Source organism: Lutjanus erythropterus, chromosome 4 (genome assembly GCF_056507025.1).
Source record: "Lutjanus erythropterus isolate fLutEry1 chromosome 4, fLutEry1.hap2, whole genome shotgun sequence".
Classification (NCBI taxonomy): domain Eukaryota; kingdom Metazoa; phylum Chordata; class Actinopteri; order Lutjaniformes; family Lutjanidae; genus Lutjanus; species Lutjanus erythropterus.
The window spans coordinates 30,129,979-30,155,628 of record NC_139320.1 but is presented as its reverse complement, the minus strand read 5'-3'; the positions used below and the strand labels follow the sequence as shown (position 1 = coordinate 30,155,628).

Below are 25,650 nucleotides of genomic sequence, written 5' to 3'. Positions count from 1 at the left end.
ACATATTCCTCTTGTACATACTGGGAAGTAGGGAACAAAATCCACAGACAGGGCTCATTTTACACAGAAGGACAACGTTTTGCTAATTTTAGACAAATTGCCTTAATCAGTAAGTTTTAATTTATTTTTGATGGATATTTTATATTTTCCTCTGCTTAATGTGTTTTAATGTAAAAGTAAGTTTAACTAGATATTCTAGTGTGTCACATATGTAGTGTCTGTTCTACATTATCGAAGTTTTATAACTGTAATGAATGATTAACAATTTTCAAGTTTGAAATTTCTACAATAAAAGAAAATAAAAACGTAAACAAATCTTTCAAATTGAACTCTGGCTCATGCAGGCAGATCACAGTAATTCAGAATTAAGCTGCTTATATTTAGATACCTGGGTTAGCGGTTCCTTCAGAAGTAGCGCCATTTACAAAACGCGTTTCACTTTTCTTACCGTAGCTACGGGAAGTGTGCAGCGACAATATTATTTAGCTGCTGAATAGAACATCTTGGCCAACCATATGATATTTCATTAAACATGGCAGCACATCTGAAAAAGCGAGTTTATGAGGAGTTTTCCAAAGTTGTCCAGGTGAGCATAAGGAACGCTGTTATCGCTGCAGTTTACCCGAGATGAAACATAAAACTGTTTGAGAGCTAACTAGCCTGTTAGCTGTTAGCTAATGCTAAGTGGCTAACTAGCACAACGCACCACCTCTCTGTGGTACAAAATAAAACCTGTTGTTTGATGACGGTTCTGAATCTAAGTTGTCTGCTGGCTGTCGTTCATGTCACTAAATTAACTTGAACACTGGACTGAAAACGTTATTAAATGGTAGCTAACCTTTGAGTAGGAGATAACATAGCTAACGTTGCATATTGATTAATAATGAGTAAAGTGGCTCGTAAAGAAAAAATTCAGAATAATGTATCAATGTATGTATCTGTCCATAAGAAACTTATCAAACACATAATTAATTTAAATTGCCCGTTTATTCTTAAAGTGTCTCAATGTGTTGGCGTAGTGGTGCAGTTTAAAAAAAAAAACAGTTGAAAAAAAAAAGTCAAAATTTCGGTTTGTAGTCGCCAATCTCTGTTTGTGAAGGTGGAATACCCTTAATGATAATAATAATAATAATAATAATAATAATAATAATAATAATAATAATAATAATAAATGGTATAAAACAACTGTAATTTTCCTTCTCATTACCTTCAAAACATAATATAAAATGCCTTCATCTTGTAATTTAATCGTTTGCCTTGTTTTTCTTCCTATATAATGTTGAACATCTACCCAAAAATATTCTGATGTGCATACTTTGAAAATAAATAAATAAATAATAAAATAAAATAAAATGACAGATTGTTTCTTCGTCCAGTTTGCAGGAAGTGTAAGAATTAGGGATGATAATGATTAATCGCAGATTGATTATTTTGTTAAGAATTTGATCAACCAGGTACAACTCAATTGATCTACTATCAAATAAGACTAAATAAGAGTGCTCTCTACATATTATCTGATATACAAGTACATGTTTTAACATGTAGGCCATTATATTTTTATATGCTTCATAATGCTGTTAGAGAATATGCAGTATCTTGCTGTGGAAATAAAGCTTTGGTATTGTTTGGTATAAGCTAAACTTTAATGTGTTTTTTTTTTTTTGGTAATGATTAATCGATTTATTGATTATTAATATTTCCAATTATGGATTAAGGAAAGTGCTTACAATTTGAAACTTCAGTAAGAATATTAAATGTCAATAATAAATCTCTTCAATATCTTTTTTTGCTGGACATACACAATGTAAAATTCTAAAGTAAACCTATTTTACTTTAATGCTTATACATACTTTGTGTGAACAGGTGTAGTTGTGTCAAGGCTTGTTCTCCAGTTAGGTAATGTTACTATTGAACTGAAACTGAGAACAAAACCAGAATGTAGTGATGATGGGTCAGATTCATAAGAGACTAAGACTATAAAATAGTGGCTGTTGGTAGGTAAACATTATCGTGTTTTTAAAATATTCACATGTGACTGAGTAATGCTGAATAAAAAGGGCAACTGAAGTTTTTGTCTGAATAGAAAAGGAGAGATTTCACACCATGAGGGGAGACAAGGATCCTACTTGCTTTTTTGTAGAAATATATTTTCAGTTCAAGCTGTTTTATTTTGACAGATTCCCCATGAAGAAACTCCAGCTAAGAAGCTGCGTCTGTCCAAACCCAGCAAGTCTGCGGCTCTACACATTGACCTCTGTAAAGCTACCAACTCTACTGATGCCCTGCAGTACCTGCTGCAGTTTGCACGCAAGCCTGTGGAGACGGAGAGCGTGGAGGGTGTGGTCAGGATCCTGTTGGAGCACTACTACAAGGTAAAGTACAACGAGTCATAACCAGGAATATGTGTGAATAATCTGTTACTTTATTGAGAGCTGTATAGATATGAAGATGATGTCTGCTTTTTATTGAAAATATTTTTTTTTTATCAAAGAGATAAAACCATGTTGAAAGTTCTGTTCATTTGATTGAGTTTTAGCTTAGCTGCTCAAGCAAAACACAGCTGACATAACTACTGATGGTGTCTGCTTTCAGGAGACAGATAACTCTGTGAGGCTGAAGATTGCCTCTCTGCTGGGTCTGCTGTCCAAAACTCAGGGCTTCAGCCCCGACTGCATCGTAGACGACGCCATCAACACACTCAGCAACGAGAGTAAGAAACAGTTATTTCACACAGGCACATTAGATTCTGTGTGTGATTCTATTTTGATTACTTTTGCACACAATAAGCTAAAATTAATGAGCACTGCCTACACTGTGATTAAGACATTAATAATTCAGTGTTGCTAATAGGGCTGGACTGAATGTCTTCTATAGAGGTTTCTGCACAAAGTGCACAAAATGTCGTCACCCTAAAAAAATCATCCTTGAACAAGATCCTCAATTTGAATAAAATGATTCACTGGATTGAATGAGTTAGTCTTTTCTGATTAAATCGGCTTTTTTCAATGAACTTGACTCGTCAGTTTCATCCACATAAACCACAGAGAAATGTTGTTTTTGCTAAACGCCAACAGATATGGATTGAACTGGAATATTTTGGTAGAATAAAATAACTTCGCAACACTCGGGAGATGGTGGACATGATCACATAAGTCAGTGACTTCTCAAGAGAAGCAGCAGAAACTCACAAGATCTGCAGAATTATTTCTTGGAAAGCACTAAATACACTTGCTTAAACTTTTACACAAATTAAACTATATTTAAGTTAATAAAGTGTCTCTGTTTTGTTTGTTCGGTTTCTCTGTCTGTCTGCAGAGTCCCATCAGGTCCTTGCTCAGCTGCTGGACACTCTGCTGGTCATCGGTACACAACTACCTGAGAGTCCAGCAGTCAGACAGAGGCTCATAGAGGTGGCCTGCAAGGTAACAGAAACACACACACACACACACACAGACACACACACACACACACACACACACACATACACTATCAGTACACAGCTTTCATCACTAAGTGTTCTTTACAAATTCAACAGGACTTTCTGCACAAAGCAACAAAACTCCTCTGTTTTTCCTCCTTCTTCCTCTCAGCACTTGTCTGATACGTATTTTGGTGTGAGGAACAAATGTCTGCAGCTCCTGGGATGTCTCGGCATGGTGGACTCTCCTCTGACCAAAGACAACGAGGGACTGGGAACATCATTAGGTTTGTGCCTCAATATCTTAACATGGCTGAACTGTGACTCTGACTTTCCTTATTTTAAGATACGTTGTTTGAATTCTTTTTCTTAAATGGAATTATTTGTCCTCTATGTATTAAAATGAGAAGTGAGAAATATTAAGTAGAAAAATGCTGCTCAGGATCATGTTTTCAGTTTGGCCAGTTCTCTTCTTTAATGTTTGTGGTAGAATTTATTGGAAATATTTGTTTTTATGGAATTTTACAGAGATTTAAAATGTCTGTCAGTACAGTCAGAGCTCAGATCAACTGTCAGATTACCTCACCTCAGTCACCTCTGGAAACTCACATTTATTATCATGACTGTGCTTTGAGTTGTTTTGTGATTGGTTATCATGATTCTGTTGTGTTGTGTGACTCCAGGAGGAGTGAGGGACGTCCAGAGTATCATCAGCGACTACTTTGGAGACCAGGACCCCAGAGTCCGCACTGGAGCCCTCAAAGCCATGGTAGGACGCTGCCAACACCAGCACTCACCAAAGACCTAACCAGCACCACACACATATATTTTTGTTACCAAACACTGTAAAATAAGCAGAGGGAAAAAACAGTCCAGCTTTATTTCACTGATGATTACATTTATATAACTCGGCTCAATCTGTGTAATTTTTTGTTTTCCAGCTGCAGCTGCATGAGAGAGGAATGAAGATTCATGAGATCATTTATGACCAGGTAACAACACTGTTCATCTTTAATGAAACCTGACAAAATAATGGAAATCACAGAGTTAACAGACCTTCCAAGTCACCTGCTTTGTAGACTTTTACTGCGGTCGTTGTGTATGTCAGTGCCTTTGCTATTTCAGGACAAATTTCTCTGTGGGAGAATAATAACAACAATAATAATAATAAAATAATGATAATAATAAAAAAAAAATGTCGTCCATGAGAAAGATATTATAGGGATTCAGTGTACTGTTAATGATGTTAAAGTCAAGATGAAATTAAAAAAAAGCTTTTTTAACCCTCTTAGGTCTCATCCCTGGTCATATTGTACTGCCCAAAAAAAGACAAAAATTCTCTTTGTTTTCTTAAACCAAAATTTAATCATGTTCTCTTCTTGTAAAACATAACTTGCTAATGTCGGCTTCAACCAACCAATATCAGTTAATAATTTCATTACATCCACCCATCAACCAGTCTTCAACTCTTAGCAGCACAGAGCTAAGACTCATTATTTAGCTAGATAACAACAACATGATGCGTCAGGTTATGACACGCCCACTTTTTAACATTCAAATTAAATTCCTCCCAACATTATGTCTTACCTACTTATCCTGTTTTGTTCAGGTTTGCATCATGATACAGAATCTAGATATTCTTTAAATGCTGTTTCACCTGGACAGAGCAGAAATCATATTCACAGTAGCTGTAATGTGTGTGTTTCTGTGTGTTTGCAGGCTTGCAGGCTGCTGTCAGATGACTATGAGCAGGTCCGCTCTGCAGCGGTGCAGATGGTTTGGGTGCTCAGCCAGCTGTACCCAGAGAGGTGAGAACATGCTGATATTCAAAGTTAATGTCAGCTGCAGGTCGACTATCTGGATCAACATTTACAAACTTTACAGCATTACACTGTGGAAAGTCCTCAGCCTCAGTGGCCTGACAGAAGGTCTAATAACAGAGTATCCACAGGGTCTTATAAGGTTTAAAGTCCAGTGAACTGAATTTACGCCTGAAGTTGTCTTTAATATGATTTTCAGTGTTATAAAAATGGATATATAAATAATATAATAATAATAATAATATAAAAATTGTATTATGAATTTAACATTACTCTTATAAAGCTGTCATTTTCAGTCTTGCTTTTCAGTGTGTTTTGGGACAAAGTGACAAAGTAGCTAAACATCAATCATTTCAAATCATATCCTTTGCACTTTTTTTGGAGAGAGAGGTAGAGGCTTCGCCTGACTTGTAGCTCACTGTTCTGTCTGTCCAATCAGCATCGTGCCCATCCCGTCGTCCAATGAGGAGATCCGATTGGTTGATGACGCATTTGGGAAGATCAGTCACATGGTCAGTGATGGCTCCTGGATGGTGCGGGTGCAGGCCGCCAAAACACTGGTGAGAAACAGGAAAACACACACAGTATTAACAGTTATTTTCATGCCTATTAACAATGTTTTTTAGTCTGTCTATAAATATAAAGACAATTTAACATGTCAGCAAGCTGATTAGATCTCATGTAGTAACATTTCCATATCACTGCACATCTCAGAACTGGATGCTGTCAGATGAGCATAAATATTCCAGCATCACGTGAGGGGAAAAGGGTAACTTTGTGTTTTTCATGCCTCTGCGCTGGCGATAGCTAAGGCTGAAGACATTATGTTTTCAGGTTGTCTGTACATCTGTGCCAATTTTGTAAACACAATATCTCAAGACCGCCTAGAGGGAATTTCTTCAAACAAATGTGCACTTGGACTAAAGGATGAAATGATTAGATTCTGGAGGTCATATTTTATGTCAGTCAAAGGTCAGCTGGTGACTTGTCCCTGGTGTAACCCCGCCTCGTGCCCAGTGTCAGCTGGGATAAGCTTCAGCCCCCCGCGACCCTTCAAGTAGTTACAGACAATGAATGACTGATCAAACATATCTGAATGACAAAAAGGATAGAGGAAGCCAGTAGTATTATGTCTAAAAAATAAAAGCTTTTGATTGACAAACAGAACATTTTAAAGTGAAACTTGTTGAATCTTTTCTTATGTCTCAGGGTTCGATGCTGCAGGTCAGTCCTCAATTTCTGGAACAAACTTTGGATAAGAAGTTGATGTCGGATCTCAGGGTGAGTGACTGAAGTTTACTCACAACATATCTGCTTTTTTATTGAAAACTGTGAGCAAAATAAGAAATTTTAGTGATGTCAGCTTTCACTGCCTTTTCTTTCTATTTTCCTCTTTGTCCAGAGGAAGCGTACCGCCCATGAACGAGCCAAGGACCTCTTTGCTTCTGGAGAGTTCTCCTCAGGCAGGAAGTGGGCCGACGACGCCCCCAAGGAGAAACTGGACACAAACACCGTCAACCTCATCGCCTCAGGGGCCTGCGGCGCCTTCGTTCACGGCTTGGAAGACGAGATGTTTGGTAGGGGAAAGACTGCAACTTGTCTTTGTTTCTCAGATATGCACAAAGCCCAAAGAGTACAACACAGACTCGGGATGTTACTGGTGTTTTATTTTGATGTAAAATAATAATTTTGTTGATTTGAAGTCACGTAGGTAGCAAAAGACAGTGTGTATCTGTGACAAATTAAAATGGAACATCTAAGAAAGTCTCTTGTCTTTCACTCAGGATCAGTTTTATTCATTTATATTAATGTTCTCTGATTTGAGTTCCTTCCATCTTGTCTTTAATATTATTTCAGAGGTCCGTATTGCAGCGGTGGAGGCACTGTGCCAGCTGGCTCGCTCGTCTCCCAGCTTCGCTGAAAAGTGTCTGGACTTCCTGGTTGACATGTTCAATGACGAGATCGAGGAAGTGAGGCTGCAGTCCATCCACGTGTTGAGAGAGATCTCCACCCACATAACACTCAGAGAGGACCAGCTGGATACTGTGCTGGCTGTGCTGGAGGTACACACACACACACACACACACACACACACACACACACACACACACACACACACACGGGTCAAACCGTCTTTCTCTTAAACCTTCAATGTTTTTGTCTTTTCAAGTTTTTTCTTGTTGGTAACTCATTATTTTGGCCTGATATATGCTCACGTTGATGACATCACTGTCCACCTCCAGGACTCGTCTCGTGACATCAGAGAAGCGCTTCATGAATTGATTTGTTACACCAACGTCTCCACTAAAGAGTGTATCCAGCTGGCTCTGCTGGAGCTGCTCAAGAACCTCAACAAGTATCCCACCGACCGCAACTCTGTCTGGAAGTAAGAGGAACAATCTATATCTATATCTCTGTCCTTAAAGCATCAAACACATTGATAAGGAAAACAAGAGTCCTGAATGTGGTGTTATGTTTTGTTCTTACAGATTGTGTTTTTTATTTTAAGGTGTCTCAAGTTTCTGGGTTCCCGTCACCCGACGCTGGTGTTGCCACTGGTTCCTGAACTGCTCAGCACACACCCATATTTTGACACACCAGAGCCTGATATGGACGATCCAGCCTGTATCCTTTACCTGCTGTGGATTTTCTGCATGTTCATAAGCTCAGTGTGTTTCTGGGTTGTTTGCTACAGTTAATATCTTAGGAGCAGATGGACACAGAGCTGTTCAGCTGCTGCTCTGGAATTGTGAACTCTGTTTTTCTCTCTTGACTCTGCTCGTTCAGACATTGCAGTACTGGTGTTGGTGTTTAACGCTGCCAAGTCGTGTCCCACCATGCCGGCGCTGTTCTCCGACCACACCTTCAGACACTACGCGTACCTGAGGGACAGCCTGTCACACCTCGTACCACCGCTCAGAGTGAGACCTATTAATACTGTAGTGTTCAGAATGAGGCCAAAAGTCAAATTGCTGCAGTCCAAAATGCTGCAACATCCACAGCTAATAACAGGCCAAATAACAGTTAATGCAATCAGACTAATGATCAGGCACGTGCTTCCTTTACACAACATAAACCAGACAGTCAGTGGTCCACACTCTCTCTCCTCTAACTGTTTTCCTGTCTTTTAGTTGCCTGGCAGCGGTCTGGACCTGGTGGACTCGCGTTGTGGTTCAGGTTCTGTGGAGTCAGCTCAACTCTTTCTTCAACAGAGTCTAAACAGGGTCAGCACCATCCAGAACCTGGAAGCTCCTGGAGCCCAGGATCTACTGGACTTTACCATACGGTACACACACTCACACACACACACACACACACAAACACAATGTGACAGACAAGCACACAGGAAGCCCTGCATTAATTCATTCATAGTTTTTCTGAGTTTTATTTTGTCTGTCCAAGACATTTTGAGTAACGTTCGTGACCTGCTCTACTTTGATATTTCCCCTTTTTGTTGGTTAAATTATATTTTTTTAAATCATATACTCTAATAATTAACAAGGTTTGCAAGTAACATCAACCAGGAACCAGAAGACTTATCCCAGAAGGTCTGAGGAGCTGTTGTGAGCTTTATTCACTGACTTTCAGAGGTCCTGGTTATTAGTGTTAGGTTTTTTTTTTCCAGCAGACATACTGTCAAGAACCTAGTACACAGACAAAGGCTGTACCCATCTCAGAATTTTGTCAGACAGATCGAATGTGGCTGTGGAATTTAAAAGATTTGACTATTCTGTCTTTTGCTTTTTGTTTTTAACTTCAGCACCACCTTAAACTCCTATATCAGCCCATGTTTTAATCTGCCCCGTCTTTTAATTGCTTTCTTCATCATCTATTATATGAAAACATCAGATTTCCACACAGTCAGACAAAGTAAAAATGTGGGTCCTGCTCATAGTCCAGGTATAAAATCCCAGCGTGATGGCAGTTTTAATCATTTCAACTTGAGACACTTGGTTGCCTGTCTAGTTTGTTTTTTTCTGTGACACGCTCTGTTTTTGTAATATTTCGATGTGCATCCATCTCAGATTGGATGATTACATACAAACCCACACAGAATAAGAGTAATAGTTGACTTTTTAATTTTCTCTCCAAGCAGACAAACAGTCTTCCTTTTACACAGAGAAAATCCTTTTGCAGAACAAAATTAGGATCCACAGAAGCATCCAAAAGAGTATATTCCACAAAAAAAGATTGTCCAAATATTGTAAATTAACCGTCAAAAGAGCTGTACTGATCCAAACTAGCTGTAGGCAGCCTCTGTCCTTCACTGACCGTTGACTTATCAGCCTTGTCATCTGATTTCTCAAATGTGACAGTAGCGGGCGCACTTTCTCAATACAAACCTGCTCATATACTCAGTCAACTAAACATGGGGAATTGACTTGATCACCGGAGCTGAGAGCATTGGAGCATATTTGCCGCTAACCTCAAGTTTAAATATCATTAAGCACTCAAAGTTTGGAATTTGTTTTAAGATCTGAACCCAGGGCTGCAAATTTTGTCCATGGAGCACAATTTCTGCCCGTTCTAGGCTAATAAGGCAGACCAAACAAAACTGCGAGAAAACCTGTGGAGAAATGAGGCACATAACATACTTTGTCGTTTAATAAATCTTTAATCGGTTAACTTCTTAACAGCTCATAATATTTAATCATTAATATTCCCATCTGAACATTGTGTTTATCTGGTAAAATAGTGGATGTAACTGGTGAATTTTGAAAGTTTTCATTTTAGTTGATGGATGAGAAGGATGGATGGATGTTAATGTGTTTTTCCTCACATTTTTCTGTCTGTCTATCAGAGACCTGCAGCGGCTGGGGGAGCTGCAGACGGAGCTCGCTGGAGCTGCTGATTTCTGTGCTACATACCTGCGTTGCCAGCTGCTGCTCATGAAGGTAGGAAATGTGTGTGATTTTTGTCTGTTACGGTTTGACTAATATTTCTTTGGGAAGCCTTTCATTACGTGATTTTAGTTGGTAATGTATGAACCTTGGTGTCTGACCTTTGCCATGTTTCCTCAGGCCCTGCAGGAGAAGCTGTGGAACATGGCCGTCCCTCTCTGCCTCAAACAAAACGTCACGGCCACAGCAGCGGCTCAACGGGTTAATACACACACATATGTTGGTATTCTAACACCTGTGAGCTCATTTAGGGTGACTTTTGTGTGTTAAAATGTGTTTGTTGTGTTGGCAGATCTTAGAGGAAACCTACAAGCTGGAGTTTTTATACAGCGGGTTGGACAGCAGACAGGTGGCCACGATACATCATGTTCGCCTCCAGGCCAAAGCTCTGCAGCTCATTCTGACTGCACGCACCAGGCAAGGGTCAGTACACACACACACACACACACACACACACACATATACATTAAGACTTCATGTGGACCACATCTGTGTGCAGATGTTTCTTAGTTTGTCCTTTCTCTTCAGGTTGGATCCTCTCATCAGCAGCTGTGAGAAGTTTCTGCAGGAGATCGAGTCTTTTCAGAGGTAGGATCTTTATCTGTTGGTGTGGGTCTTTCACACTCTTCTTACTAGGACATTCAAGCTTTAATTTGTGAGTCAAACTAAAAAGAAGCTGGTTGAATTTGCTGCCTGAGAATTTGTTGTCTATCCTGCAAAAATGCTTCTTGTCCAAAAACATATTCTTCTCTACACATACTAGAATTTCTCTATTCCTTGCTGAGTTTTTGTGTCCTCATGGACTTGTCAGGCTAACCCTCTGATTGCTCTCCTGTCACCCTCAGGCTGTTTCTGACAGAGCTGCCCCACCTTCAGGACAGTTTTGTGGATAAGCTTTTAGAGCTGATGCCCCGGCTATCATCATGTAAACCCGTGGAGCTGGTGAAAATCCTTCAGACCACCCTGAGACAGAGCGGCCTGCTGCAGCTCAGACTGCCTGAACAGGTAAAATGAACAAACAAGTCGTTAAAGGAAGTGAACATCCTGTAGTCTTTTGCAGTCTGAGTCAGTGTGTATTTGCAAATACACCACGGCACAAGTATGAACTCTCCATGAAGGAAATTTACACATAAATCTGTTAAAATAGTTTGATTAGTTGATTAACAGAGTTCTTTTTTGCTCCCCTGTTGGCTCACAGATCCATCGGGCGACAGCCACCATCATAGAGCCGACGGGGGAGTCAGACAACCCCCTGAGGTTCACATCTGGCCTGGTGGTGGCACTAGACATTGATGCAACGCTGGAGCACGTCCAGGACCCCCAGAACACTGTGAAAGTACAGGTCAGTCTGATGAAAAACTAAATATTCGACCTCAGTCTCTCACTCCATGTTTTGGGTTTTGGTCAACTTCAGGTTTACATTAAATCTTTGTAGACTTCTTTTCTTCTTCTTTTTTTTTTTTAATCTGAATTGAGAGTCTAAGGACAAAGGGCATTGTATGCTTACAGATTGAGGCAAATTATGATTTTGTGTTATACAAATAAAATTTAACTTGTAGACTGTGAAAAGAGAAAAACATTGTGGGGGGGAGGGGGGGGGGTAATTTGTCTTTTCATTCTTCATTAAGAAATTCAGAAGTTCCATTTCTAAATGTCAATATTCAAGTTTTATGCTGCAATAAAAAACAAACTTTCACACAGTCTTCATTTGCATATAATTTTATATCTTAAATAACATTAAACTCTCAAAACTGTGGGAGTTTTTCTTTGCAGTTTACTTTTGGTGTTTCTTTTTCCAACAGTCATGTGGTCTAAGACTTAAAATCAGTGATTCTTCAGTTTGACCATGCTGCTCCTGCCCTTAGCTGTAAAGGTTTCTGCCTTAAAGAGCAGATTGCAGGATAGAGCCCACTTTTAACCAAAGTTTAGAAAAATAATGTAGGAGTTCGTTTTTTATTAAAAATATACTTATACATACATTTTTTAGGTTTTGGGGGTCATTTATTGACAAATTTTTACTTCCGCATCTGAAAATGCTTGACTGGAAGTGACGTAACGGGAGGGAGACCGGTCTACTTGAACAATAGAGAGTGAGTGGTAGCAACTTGTTAGGCTCTCGGCACCAAATGTGATTTGAAGCACAAATTGACCGGTGGTCTTGGAAGGAGCGGCTGTTCTGGAGTGTCAAAGAGGGTTGACGCAGGTTTTCGGTGAAAGATTTGATGAACACCACCATAATGCCCAAGAAATCCGGACAAAAACGTCCTAACGCCAGTGACTCTAGCGAGGAGGCTAGCACTAGCTTTTTAGCTTGCGACCACGATTACAGCAGTAATGGAATGGACTGCAGCCTGCAAACAAGCTTTGAGGAGGATTTCCCACCCCTGCCTCTGACACCAAGTAAGCCACCGATTCCGAAGAAACCATCTTTAATCACAAATAAAGCAACCGGGATTGGCTCAGACGATGCGGTACGCTCCTTGGCTGATCTAATTAACAACAGAAGCGACACCCTCGAAAAAATGATGGAATCTGTACGAGGAGAGATTAAGGTCCTGACTGAAAGGGTCGTACACATTGAAAAGAGGGTGGAAAGGAACAAGGATTTTTCTCTGAAATCCATGAACCGGGTCAGTGAGCTGGAACGCTACACCCGACGTTGGAACCTATGGCTCCAAGGCTTGCCAGAAGATAAGGAGGAAGATGTGCGGGCTCGAGTGACCAGTGTTTGCCAGGCGGTCTTACCGGAGGAAAGGGAAATGCTCCCCGCTGCTATAGATGTTGTACACCGAGTGGGAAAACTGCGACAAGACAACACAAAACCCAGAGGCGTTATCATGAGGTTCATCTCTCGCAGATACAGGGATGCTGTATGAAAAGCAGCAAAAAACAACTCCTATCTCCAGAACAAGGGCCTTCGCTTCATGGAGGACCTAACTCAGGAGGACAGAGAGAACAGACAAAAACTGTGGCCTCACATAAAGAAAGCTCGAGATGAGGGAAAAACAGCCTACTTCGTTGGAGGAAAAGGGTTTGTGAGCGGTTCGGAAATTCACCCGTGATCTGCTAAAATTCAGATCCAAAGGTTTGTCTAACAAATCCCCTCTGCTCAGGTCACTCAGGATAGTTAAGTAAGGATGTTTTGCACTGGTCTCCAAGTTTCTTTACTTGTTGCTTTGCTTTAATATCAGGTGAAACACCTGTTGGTGCAAAAAAAGGTTTAATGTTTTGTTTACATAATTTTCTCACCTCTTTCTAATGTGACGTTTCATATGCACTCCATTCTTATGCAAATGAGATACAGTTGTGCACCTTCACAAATATAAAAACACTTTAAAACTAATACGGTGCTGATCTCAACAGTTGTTTTGTTACTTATCAACGCTACGGTTTAATATTGAACCAAGACTTATCTAGGTTTTGTTTCTTTTGTCTTTTCTATACACAGTTCTTATTGTTTATTAATGTTCTCAATTGTTTCACTAAATGCCAGGGGGTTACGGAATAACATTAAGAGGAAAGCACTTTTTCTGTTTGCAAAACAGTTCAAATCAGACCTTGTTTACTTTCAAGAATCTCACTCTATTGAGGACAATACTAACTTCTGGAGGTCTCAATAGGGTAATACTATATGGCTCTCCCATGGGACAGAGCGATCAACTGGTGTAGCCTCATTAAATGACAGATTTAAAGGGAATGTCCTGATCACAAAATGTGACCCAGGCGGCCACTTCATTTGCCACGTTATTGAACATAATGAACTAATCTACTTAATTTCCAATATTTATGGTTCTAATACAAAGAAAGAAAATGTAAATCTTCTGCAGTCCATTGAAAAGATTTTTACAGGCTGGCTGGTTAGATTCCCTAGTGCATTTATTCTGTTAGGAGGAGACTTCAACTGTATTTTGGATGGTTCTATAGATAAACTTCCACCTTCTCAGCAAAATAGTACAGAGTCTTATTTAACTGACTTTATAAGAACATTTAATTTGGTAGATATTTGGAGGGAGAAGAATCCTAATAGCAGACTGTATACGTGGAGCAATAAATCTGGCTCTAGGCAATCACAATTAGATTATTGGCTAATATCTGATAGTTTAAACAGAGATAATATTGATGTTTGCATCTGCAACGCCTTTAACTGATCATAAAGCTATATACATATCTGTTAATGTCTCTGGTGGTCCCACACTAGACACGTTCAAGCTATTGGAAGCTTAACTCCTCTTTACTACGAAAGGTTGAATTTCAAGATAAGATTAAGAATTTGATCTCATTTTACTGGTCTAAAGCAAACAAGGAAGACTGTTTTGGGCTCAACTGGGAACCTCTTAAATATGAGATTGGAAAGTTTCTAAGAAAGAGTGGCGCCCAATCAGCCAAGGCCAGAAAAGGAGAAGAGTTGAAGATTGTCTCTAGCATAACCAACTTATCCAGCAAAGACCCTGACTCCTTAACAAAGGAAGAAAAAAAAGAACTATCTTACTTGCAGATTAAACTTGATGATCTGTATCGCCAAAAAGCCAAAGGAGCCTTCATTAGATCTCGCTGTAAGTGGTTAGAAGAAGGGGAGCAAAACTCTCATTATTTTTTCAGCCTTGAGAAACATCATTCCACCAACAACAATATCAGCAAACTAAATATTAATGGAGTCGTCGCTGAAGATAAGCTCAAAATAGCAGACTTTTGTTCAAATTTTTATAGGAAGCTGTATAGCTCTAAGTTCAACCCAACGGCTGCTGAGAACTTCATTAACTCCCTTTCGGTTAAAATGATAAGTGAAGCTGATAGTGAGCTTTGTGACAGGCCTATATCCCCTCAGGAAGTTCAGCAAGCTATTAATCTACTTAAAAACAACGAATCTCCAGGATCTGATGGGCTGTCATCTGAATTCTATAAATGTTTTGTTACTGAGCTGACTCCCTTTCTACACAGTGTCTTTGTAGAATGTATTAACAATGAATGTCTACCTACTACCCTGACCCAAGGAATTACGGTCTTAATCCCTAAACCAAACAAGGACAAATTACTTTTAGATAATTGGCGTCCAATATCTCTACTTAATAACGACTATAAAATAATGGCTCTCTTATTTGCCAGAAGATTAAGGTCAGTGCTGGACTCTATCATAGATGAAACACAATCAGGTTTTATGAACAAGTGGCATATTGCAAATAATGTCAGGCTAGTGTTAGATATTCTACCTGTAGTTAGATATTCTACCATGCTATTTGTAGATTTCTACAAGGCATTTGACACCGTTGAGCACCCGTTCATTCTTCAATCCCTTAAGAAGTTCGGTTTTGGAGATGATTTTTTCTCAGCTATAAAAAGCCTCTATAACAAAAGTAATAGCTCAATTAAACTAGCAGGTGGTATGTCCCCCAGATTCAACGTTTCTAGGGGCATCAGACAAGGGTGCCCGGCCTCTCCGTACCTCTTCCTACTGGTAGCACAGCTTTTGGCTGATCACATCAATTCAAGTGAGCTCACTGGCATCAATATTTCAGGTAGAAAGCTTACTATTACTCAGCTGGCAGATGATACGACACTCTTTCTAAGGAATGAAAACCAAGTCTCTATTGCTATAAGTACTATAAATGAGTTCTCCAAGGCATCTGGCTTGAGTCTGAATCTCAACAAGTGTGAAATTATGTCCATTAAGGACTGTTTGAAAACTTCCATCTGTCGTATCCCTATCAAAAATGAACTTGTTTACTTGGGTATCACAATTACCAAGGACCAACGAAGGACTTCATTGAACTTCAATCCTATTGTCGAAAGAACAAGAAAAAAGTTGAACCAATGGCTTTCGAGGGATCTCTCTCTCTCAGAGGTAGAGTTCTACTGTCCAAGGCAGAAGGTATGTCACGCTAAACGTATGCCTGCCTGCCTCCCTCTATCTATAGACAACAAATTAATTACTGAGATTGACAAATTACTTTTCAACTTCTTGTGGAAAAATAGAACCCATCATGTGAAAAAATCTGTTTTAATGAATAACTATGACAATGGTGGCCTAAATTTTCTAGATTTCGGTACTTTAAATAACACCCTGAAGGTAAATTGGTTGAAACACTTTTTTATTAATCCTACTTCTATATGGAACGTCATACCCTTTCATATTCTGTCTAAATTGGGCGGGCTGAACTTTTTCTTAGGCTGTAACTACGATATTGATCGCCTGTATCGCCTCAGGTCGTGCGTGTAGGGGTGCGACGTCACGCGACTGCGAATGTTCTGGCGCCCAAACAGAGGAGAAGAAAACAAAAATGGGGAAGTGCAAGTTCTCGGACTCCTGGCTCAAGATGCCCGAATTCAAAGACTGGATAAAGCTGGTCGAAAAATAAGAACCGGGAAGCCTATTGCACACTTTGCAAGAAAACGATAAGCGTTGCATCGATGGGCATAAATGCAGTTAAGTCTCATATGCAAGGTACTAGCCACAAGACTGCGGTTGGCCGCAGACAGCAGCAGCAGCTGTCGATGCTCCACGATGCTCTTGTGCTCCACCAGCAACAAGACCACCTGGTATCGTGACAGCTGAGCTAGCCAACACAGCTACAACCGCGACCTCTGCCTCATCGGCTGCTGACATAAGGGTGGCTATGGGCGGCACACCAACGGTTATTTGGTGTCTCAACACAGCGGTGAATCACCACTCATTGAACTCAAACGAAGGCATTTCTGATATTTTTAAATCGACGTTTCCGGATTCGGACATTGCTAAGACGTTCACCTGTGGTAAGGACAAAACTGGATACGTCATGAGATTCGGGTTAGCACCGGACTTTAAGCAGTCCAACACCTTGCGCCGAAGGCACAAAGACAAGCTCAGAGATAGCACCTTTCAGAAATGAAAATAAGGGACGCCCACCACAGCTCCTCAGGGCCATGACCACCACGGGCCCGACTCCCTGGGGTGGGGCGCCCGCAGCAGTGGTATGTTTTATTTTGTGCCAGTGTTTTTAGTAAAGGGGTGATGGTGGAGTATCGGGTGTAGTGGACATTTTTAAAAGGCGCGGGTGTTGTGAGCAGCGCCGGTGTGTGGTGTCTGTCTCTAGGCAACCGTCACAGCAACACACGCAGGCAGCCAGGCACAGACACTTTCGATTTTTCACAGAGGACCGGAGCGGGGGGGGGGGGGGTCCTGCATAGATCCCGCCACGACAGTTTTGCTGGCCTTAGTATTTCCTGTGTTTTATTTTGTTCATTAATGTTAGATTTAGTGTTGATGTGTGTGTGACAGACATGTGTATTGGACATTTATGAAAATACGGAACAAATCGCGTCCCGCATTGGTTCAATACGGGACACAACATTTAATTGTCAATTAAAGGACGATTCCGTATTTTACGGGACGGGTGGCAACCCTACTCAGAGAGCTGATGAACACAGAAGCTGATGGAAAGCAAATCACACGGTCCACAGGCACATGTAAATCACACAATCTCAGGCACATGTCCCAAATTTTGATCATGATGTAATAAGTTCTTGTTGTTTTCCGCAAGTTGGCCTCGAATAACTGTTGTTACTTGTTGTGACCCGAGGGGAATGTCAATAAACCTGCCTTAAGTTTAATTTATTCTTTCGAGCTTTATTCCTTCTCAGCTTACCTCATTTCTGTTAAATTGCAAACTACAACTATTAAAGATGTGTTGCTAACAACAGCTCAAAGTGGCGATGAGGTCTTAAAAAATTCTTAAAAGGTATTGAAATTAACCTCAGGATTCCTGCATATACCCTGTATAACTCCCTCACGTGACTTAATATGACGCGATCTTGAAAAAAAAAAAGAGCAGTCACTTTTTCGGTTAAATTTGCACCCTTGTGGGCTGAAAATCATTGTAAATCATTGCTTCACTTTTCAAATGGTAATTTTTGGACAAGTTTACATATACATGTGTAAAAGTATAACCTGCAATATGCTCTTTAAGATTGGTTTAAACCTCTCTAAAACTTTCACTGGTTCATTCTGAATATGAACAATCTGCTTTTTGTTGCCTTCTGTCTCTGCAGGTTCTGTATCCAGACGGCCAGAGTCATGTGATCCATCCTAAACCTGGAGACTTCAGAAAGCCTGGACCCAACAGACACAGACTCATCACACAGGTTTACCTCTCACACACCGCATGGACGGGTCAGTATAACAAACACATCTGATGTTTCTCTTTTGGTGACATGTTCAAATGTTTTCCTCTCAAGCTATTTTTAATAGTGGTGTAGAGTTACACCAGAGCTTGTCTCGGATCACTACGCTACCCAGTCACATTCCTGTTTCTACCCTCTCCGTCTTTCTCTTACAGAGCCGTCTCAGATTGAGGTGCGCCTCCTGCTAGCATACAGCTCCTCCTCAACCTCCCTCTCCTCACCATCTTTGGCTTCTAAGCTGGGATGGAGTGACAGCATTGACAACCTCCCACCACCAGAGGCCGCCGTCGAGGGAACCATTCCATTCAGCAAGCCTGTCAAAGTCTACATCATGCCAAAACCTACCCGGCGCTAACAAAACTCTTAACAATGGAAAGACACACAAGACTCTTAAAGGCTCTTTTTTTCTTGAGCAGGACTGAAAAAAGACCCTCACTCATCATCAGCCGTGTGAAGTTCATCAGTGTTTGTTAATTACATTCACAATAACTGACTTAAATTCAGGACTGTACAGAAAAGGTCTCTTCCAAACACATTTTAACATTTGGGCAAGCAAACACAACACACAAAATTTATTTCTGATTAAGTTGTAGAAAGCAGTTTGTTTTACTTGTGCTGTGTTATTTGTACTAGGGATATTTTTGTATCTGCAGTTGTTTCTTATAAATACAAACCAATGTGACAGATGATTGACTTTCTAATTTTATTTTGTGTAGCAAACAAGCAAAAATACATTTTCACCTCATGAAAAGTGTATTGGACATTCATTACCTTTTAATAACACCTCTATAAGATCTGTCTTGTTGAGCTGACAATTAAAAAGTACTTTAACATTTTACAAAATCACAGTTTAGTCTAAAAGTAAAAACTGAACTGAAATCCTCCACATTTGAAGTACACAGATTAGATGATCATCTTAAATGCAGCTGGAGTCAAATATACCATGGACTCCTGAAGTGCCTTTCTCTACGAGTTCAGATTTATATTGGCTCTCTAAGACTGCTCTTCTACACCACAGCTAATAAAACCAGGGCTGGTATTAAGGCTCGCATTAAGACGCATCAGTCTTCAGTCATGCTGAGAAGAGCTGGCCAGCTACACATGACAGCACACAGACTGTGTGCAGTGGTGGACTACAGGCTGTCATGTTGTGGAGTTTGTCTCTTTTGGCGAAGCAGGGCGAGGGTGAAGTCATCAACATGTGGAGTGGAAGACTCCGCCCACCTTGGCGCCGTTGCTAGCTAGTTTGTTGTATTCAGTGACGGCCCTCTCAGTCTGCAGGACTTTGACGTCGACACCTTTCTGCTTCACGTAGTCAACAGTGGCAGGAGGAACCTGAGAGAACAGACAACAGCACAGACTTAATGTTCATCTCCACAGAAAGCGTTTTAGACACTTTTCTTCTCATCCGTCTCACCTGTCTGACCAAAAAAATCTTACTGTCTACACAGGCTCACATTTTACTCATGCTACAGGCATGTAAATGCAACCCTATATTGTAATGCAGACAGTCTTCTCATAGCTCCTACACCCCCACCCTGTGTACACTCACCTTCCACACCCTCAGTTGCTGCTATCATTTTTGGTGTGGAGCTAAATTATTAAATTAATCAACCATTATTTTGATAAATCATTTAATTGTTTTGAGTCAGTTTTTGAGAAAAAAAAGTCAAAATCTGATTCAAGCTTCTTACATATAAAATATTCTGGCTTCTTTCATCCTCTATAACAGTAAAATAATTATCTTTGTGTTGTGGTTAAAATAAGACATTTGAAGACATCATTTTGGGCTTTGGAAGACACTGACATTTTCCACTATTTTCAGAAATCTTATAGACCACACAACTAATCGGTTAATGAAAAAGATTAACTGACAATGGAAATAATTAGTTGCAGCCCTCCTTTGGTGAATACAAACTAACCCTTTAAAACGCCGAAGTCACACAATAACACTAACTAACCTGATTGAGGCAATGAGTGTTTTATGAGTGAATATTACAGTTTTTGCCAAATGAGTCTATTGGCTTTAGAAACAGCAATATTTGTATTATATAAAGGCACTTTCCCATTGAGAAAGGCTCTCTGACTGCAAGGTAAAGTGATGGCAATATTCTAAATATACTGCACACTTTAACTGATGATTTTTTTTTTTTAAATCTAACATATGTTTCTAACTTATGTTGTGCTCCTGACCCTCTCCACAGCAGTACATTGCTTAACTTCCTACACCAGTGCTCCTCCTGCTTCTCCAAACCTCATACAACTCCACCTCAAAACATCTGAACTAACGGAGTGGACAAACACACAAATTGAAGTTGAAACTCGCTGCTTCCTTTCAGTCTCTCATTTTCTCTACGCAGTCTTTCCTTATAGCCTAAAAGGCATAGAATGTCTGTAAATTTGACTTTTTGTGCAGTACATCCGAGTATGAACTGTATCTATCCTATCCACTTCTTCCCACAGCTCACAGGACCAAACTACTGCCTTGCTTGTTATGATACATCATTTGCAATCAAAGCTGGACAATTATTATGAAGAGATTATATAACTTATAAGTCTAATACAAAACCACAGTATGCCTTATTCTCAAAACATACTTAAATTAAAACTGAATTCATAAACTGATGATGTTATTCCTTCCTAACGCTGAATAAATTGGACTTTTTGTATTTATGTTTTACCTGAAGAGCCTCACTCATGCCTCTGCCGATGACCAGCAAGTCTATTCCTTTCCTCAGCACCTCGTCCAGATCAGCAGGCTGGACTCCTGGGTAATGCTGGGGCAGGAAAAAAATAATAATGTGTGAGCACCGTCATCACTGTAAAGAGGGAAAACCCCGGTGCACTGTGTGGGTCCTGTTGTCACACTGTATTATGATTTTGGTTCTACTCACGTCGGTCCCAGTCTCTCTCCAGTCCCAGGCTCGGCTGCCTCCAGGCCAAACCTTACAGTCCTTGTAGTTGGAGGAGCATCCCTTCACCTTCATGTGGCCCCAGGAGAGAGAAGCAATCTCTGGAGAGGACATGTTGCCCGAGACTACCTGCAAAAGGATGAAGACTTTGTACTGAGTATGTACACAATGTAAACACGCCATTAAAGGTCTTTTCAATCTTTGTTGGAACCCTTTAACAGTATTCAAAGGACTTCTTCTTCACCCACACAGCAGAGAGCCACCATGAAAAGCTTTGAAGCAGTTTAAGGTTCAGTGTCTCGTCCAAATATGCTTCAAACATGTGGGGATCAAACCACCAACGATTAGTGGATGGACCTGTTCTAACTCCTGAGCCACAGCCAGTTGTGTCAGACTGTACCATGTTTAGAGTTGCAACGATTAACTGATTATTAAACTAACAGCCAACAATCCACATCTGGGGTCTATCATTAGACAGTATCCTGCTCCGAAATTCTCTCCTATATACAGTCACTAAATGGTTTCCAGGTTCCTTCATAAACACCCAGTTTGTTTTTAAGTGAATGTTATTCTCTCCAATGTCATGCATTGTGCTATATTCTTGACCCAAGCACCAATTGTAGGTGTGCTAGTTTTCTTCCAATGCAATCACTCATTTAGCCAGCAGTAAAGCAAAATCATTAAATGCATACTTTTTGGTTCTAAACTTGAGATCTACACATTGGGCAGGTGAGTTGGTCGAATCTGCTGTTATGCTGCTGAAGCCACTAAATCCTACACACTGATCCTATTAAACAGTTCTTATCTTCTTCACTATAAAATCAAGACAATAACAAATAACAACAATTACAAACACCGGCTCTGTCCATAAGTGCACCACTCTACAAGAATGAGGTATTAGGAGTAAAGAAAGTAGTAAAAAAAATCCAGCACAAATCCTGATAACATGTTGGAACACTAGAGGTGTGTAACTACATTTTCATCTGTCAGCAGCAAAAGCCAAAACCTTCCAGTGCCAGTTCTCCTGTTGGTCATAGGAGCTGAAAGCTATTTTTGTACTGGCCACAAACTGTCTCATGCAACCCACCAAACCAAGAAAATACTGTTCGTCAAAACCTGCTGTTGCTTTAATAAACTTTGACTGGTTAAAGACAATTAGAAAGAAAACTGCAATGCCGTTAAAAGTAGTTAAATAAGCTCTGACAGAAAATCATGAAGCAAAGGCCTGTCTATACTGCTGCTTACCTTCGCTCGCTGTCAGCAGACTGGACACACCCCCCTGGCATTATTCTTCCTGCTGTAATTAAAGGGAAACACCACTCAGTTTCACTCAGATACCAACTTCACCCAACATTCAACAACAATCTACTGACTACACCTCCGTGGGAACAATGATCCAAACCACAGCAGATGGACAGCAAAAAGATGACCTGAAAAGGCCCCCATGATTCATCACCACAAAAAAAAAAGAAGTCAGTAATCATTAGTAAGAAGCCATTACCCCCTCTGGTTCTTACTTTCTTTTAAATATAGAAATATATACATAAAATAAATCAAATTCATAGTAAGTTGCGGTGGCTAAGATAATTAGTATTAGACCATGGAACGGGGCTGTGTATAGCATGCCAATATGATACGAATCATGATACAGACGTTATAATTCTATATATTGTGATATACTGCTATGCCGTAGGTAAGGTGCAAAATCTAATTTTAGGGAAACTGTCATAATATAAAGAACACACCACCATATAGGCTGCATAAAATCTTAGAATGCAATCAGAAGAGCTATCCAAACGTCAGGGGTTTAAAGGGACAGTTCACCCCAAAATGACAATTCAGTCATTATCAACTCACCCTCATGCCTGCCTAATTCTTCTGCATGCAAATTAATTTATTTTTTGTGTGATGTCTAAAGTGACACATAAAGATCATTGGTCTTTTAATAAATCCTTCACACTTTGAAGAACCCAAAGTTGAGCAACACAAAAAGACATCTCTTACAAGTATTTCTGCTGTCGATTTAATTTTTCATTTCACATGTATATCAGGGGAGAGCGCGAACGCAGTCCCCCACTACCAGAAATTATGCAGTCGAGATTCCCACATTTGGGGAATTCGCAGGGGTCAGCACAACCGGAGTGCAATGGCTGAGCCTCGCCCTGGGTGAACCACCTTCTTGATCATGGTATCTCCCCTGCCAGGTAAGTATGAGTTGTACAGCTCACAGAGAGGGAGGTCTTTCACACACACATCATGCTAATTCATGGTGCTAACAACCTACACTAGATATATCTACACCAAAACCAGAAGCTGGCTGTGTGAATATCCAGGACTTCAATACAAAAGAAACTATTTTTGCAGGATTATTACAATTATTATTATTAACATTTTATTTGATAAATAACCGTTATCTTACCCACAATGCAATGCAGCACACCCTCATTGAAAGCTAACCTAAAACCATCAGTTTTATCCACTTTACCTCCAATAACGAGTACCAGCCAAACAGCAACTTCAAGGGAGCCAAAGCTAAAATCATTCTGCAGTCAAATGTTGTTTGATCCACATTTAAAAAGTCACAGAAAAGAATAAAAACACACAAAACATCACATTTTTCTCCCCTCACATGACAACCACTTCCTGTTTCTTTGTTCAGGCTACTGCCGGCAGGAAACTGACATCAATGCTGCTGCCACCTAGTGCTCTGGAGTGTGAACAACACTGGCTGTTCTGTGAAAAAGGATTTGAGCCTGCAACACAACACAGTTCAACAGCACCACAAACTGCAGCCTCCATACTGTGTTTCTCTGTATGTTTGTTATTCTATTTAAAAAGAGCAAATGAAAATCAACATGAGCAGTTGAGTCCATTGTATAACAACAAAAATTCATACACGCTGACTAAAACAAAGACATAACCACATGATATAAAAAAAACATTCAAGAAAACTAAGGCTGGGGTGCTGATTACAGGTATATGTTGATTTGCATACCATGCATCGACGTGTCACTATGAACTGCTGCAACTGGTCAAAGCATGGAGTCACCCAGAGAACAAGTTGCAGAAAGCAAGTCTCAGAGCAAGCCCTCCTTAGGGATTTGCATAGTTTTGATACTCCATCTGGTTTGAAGCAGGGTTCTCTGCTTGTTATTTGTTATTCATGGCAGTGTTGCAATATTTTAATATATTATCACATCCCTACTGTGCTATACAACCAATTAACCCATGATTTCCTATGTGGCTAAAAATAAATCTAACTTAAACCCTTAGAATTTTTCTGCATGCAAATTCTTTTTTTATTTTATTTTTGTCAAATTTGTTTTAATTCGTTTAAACTGTACCAGAACAAGTTCAGAGATATTGTCAGAAAAATGCACATAAAGGATTAAAAGTAAAGCAGAATCATTATATAGGAGGCCCGTCTTCAAAGGATTATATAATTTTATTTATTGTATGAATATTACTTCTGATGTAGAATTTTGATATTGTTGATTCCTCACTGACTGACAGTTTACTTCCCTAGCTGTCCTATTAACAACAGAGAGGTGTCATGACTGTGAGTCTGAATTAAACTAAATATGTGTCGCAGAGTTTATTAATAACATAATTTCTTTGTTTGAAATAGTGACACATAAAGATCATTTATTCTACTTTGAATAAATCCTTCACACTTCATAACAGTCAAAGTTGAGTAACAAAGTCAAACTCATTCATCAAATCCTTCAACTGTCAATTCTACTTAGGATTTCTCATTTCACATGTATATCAGGGGAGAGCGCGAACGCAGTCCCCCACTACCAGAAATTATGCAGTCGAGATTCCCACATTTGGGGAATTCGCAGGGGTCAGCACAACCGGAGTGCAATGGCTGAGCCTCGCCCTGGGTGAACCACCTTCTTGATCATGGTATCTCCCCTGCCAGGTAAGTATGAGTTGTACAGCTCACAGACGGGGAGGTCTTTCACACACACATCATGCTAATTCATGGTGCTAACAACCTACACTAGATATATCTACACCAAAACCAGAAGCTGGCTGTGTGAATATCCAGGACTTCAATACAAAAGAAACTATTGCAGGATTATTAACATTATTATTATTAACATTTTATTTGATAAATAACAGTTATCTTACCCACAATGCAATGCAGCACACCCTCATAGAAAGCTAACCTAACACCACCAGTTATATCTACTTTACCTCCAATAATGAGTACCAGCCAAACAGCAACTTCAAGGGAGCCAAAGCTAAAATCATTCTGCAGTCAAATGTTGTTTGATCCACATTTAAAAAGTCACAGAAAAGAATAAAAACACACAAAACATCACATTTTTCTCCCCTCACATGACAACCACTTCCTGTTTCTTTGTTCAGGCTACTGCCGGCAGGAAACTGACATCAATGCTGCTGCCACCTAGTGTTCTGCAGTGTGAACAACACTG

General features: G+C 40.0%; 2 protein-coding genes and 2 non-coding genes across 4 annotated transcripts; 1 reads left to right on the top strand and 3 right to left on the bottom strand.

The window, feature by feature from the left end:
- The first annotated feature begins 435 nt into the window (after nt 1–435).
- On the top strand, nt 436–19,044 carry ints4 (integrator complex subunit 4). The gene is made up of 24 exons (XM_084717594.1): nt 436–586; nt 2,178–2,372; nt 2,593–2,710; nt 3,316–3,422; nt 3,591–3,705; nt 4,102–4,187; nt 4,360–4,410; nt 5,138–5,226; nt 5,678–5,798; nt 6,448–6,519; nt 6,641–6,815; nt 7,096–7,301; nt 7,482–7,624; nt 7,748–7,863; nt 8,026–8,159; nt 8,370–8,524; nt 10,040–10,133; nt 10,260–10,340; nt 10,432–10,562; nt 10,668–10,727; nt 10,985–11,144; nt 11,338–11,481; nt 18,162–18,282; nt 18,449–19,044. Exons 1-24 carry the CDS (start codon nt 533–535, stop codon nt 18,646–18,648), a joined length of 2,928 nt encoding a protein of 975 aa, XP_084573720.1. The 5' UTR covers nt 436–532; the 3' UTR covers nt 18,649–19,044.
- aamdc (adipogenesis associated, Mth938 domain containing) lies at nt 18,983–25,589 on the bottom strand. Its single transcript, XM_084717595.1, has 5 exons — nt 25,409–25,589; nt 22,451–22,502; nt 21,188–21,334; nt 20,975–21,070; nt 18,983–19,628 (listed from the first exon to the last, which is right to left on the bottom strand). Exons 3-5 carry the CDS (start codon nt 21,317–21,319, stop codon nt 19,488–19,490), a joined length of 369 nt encoding a protein of 122 aa, XP_084573721.1. The 5' UTR covers nt 21,320–21,334; nt 22,451–22,502; nt 25,409–25,589; the 3' UTR covers nt 18,983–19,487.
- On the bottom strand, nt 23,254–23,417 carry LOC146328557 (U1 spliceosomal RNA). Its single transcript, XR_014770060.1, has one exon. It is a non-coding gene; the product is annotated as a U1 spliceosomal RNA (small nuclear RNA).
- Nucleotides 24,975–25,138, bottom strand: LOC146328556 (U1 spliceosomal RNA). Its single transcript, XR_014770059.1, has one exon. It is a non-coding gene; the product is annotated as a U1 spliceosomal RNA (small nuclear RNA).
- Nucleotides 25,590–25,650: the final 61 nt, after the last annotated feature.

Bases quoted from the DNA above. Each gene is read 5' to 3' on its own strand.
- ints4 (XM_084717594.1), top strand. From the start codon at position 533: ATGGCAGCACATCTGAAAAAGCGAGTTTATGAGGAGTTTTCCAAAGTT. The intron at 2,711-3,315 runs GTAAGAAACAGT...GTCTGTCTGCAG, and splicing joins CAACACACTCAGCAACGAGA to AGTCCCATCAGGTCCTTGCT. The intron at 3,423-3,590 runs GTAACAGAAACA...TCTTCCTCTCAG, and splicing joins TCATAGAGGTGGCCTGCAAG to CACTTGTCTGATACGTATTT.
- aamdc (XM_084717595.1), bottom strand. From the start codon at position 21,319: ATGTCCTCTCCAGAGATTGCTTCTCTCTCCTGGGGCCACATGAAGGTG. The intron at 21,071-21,187 runs GTGAGTAGAACC...TTCCTGCCCCAG, and splicing joins GGAGAGAGACTGGGACCGAC to CATTACCCAGGAGTCCAGCC. The intron at 19,629-20,974 runs GTAAAACATAAA...CTGTTCTCTCAG, and splicing joins GCATGAGTGAGGCTCTTCAG to GTTCCTCCTGCCACTGTTGA.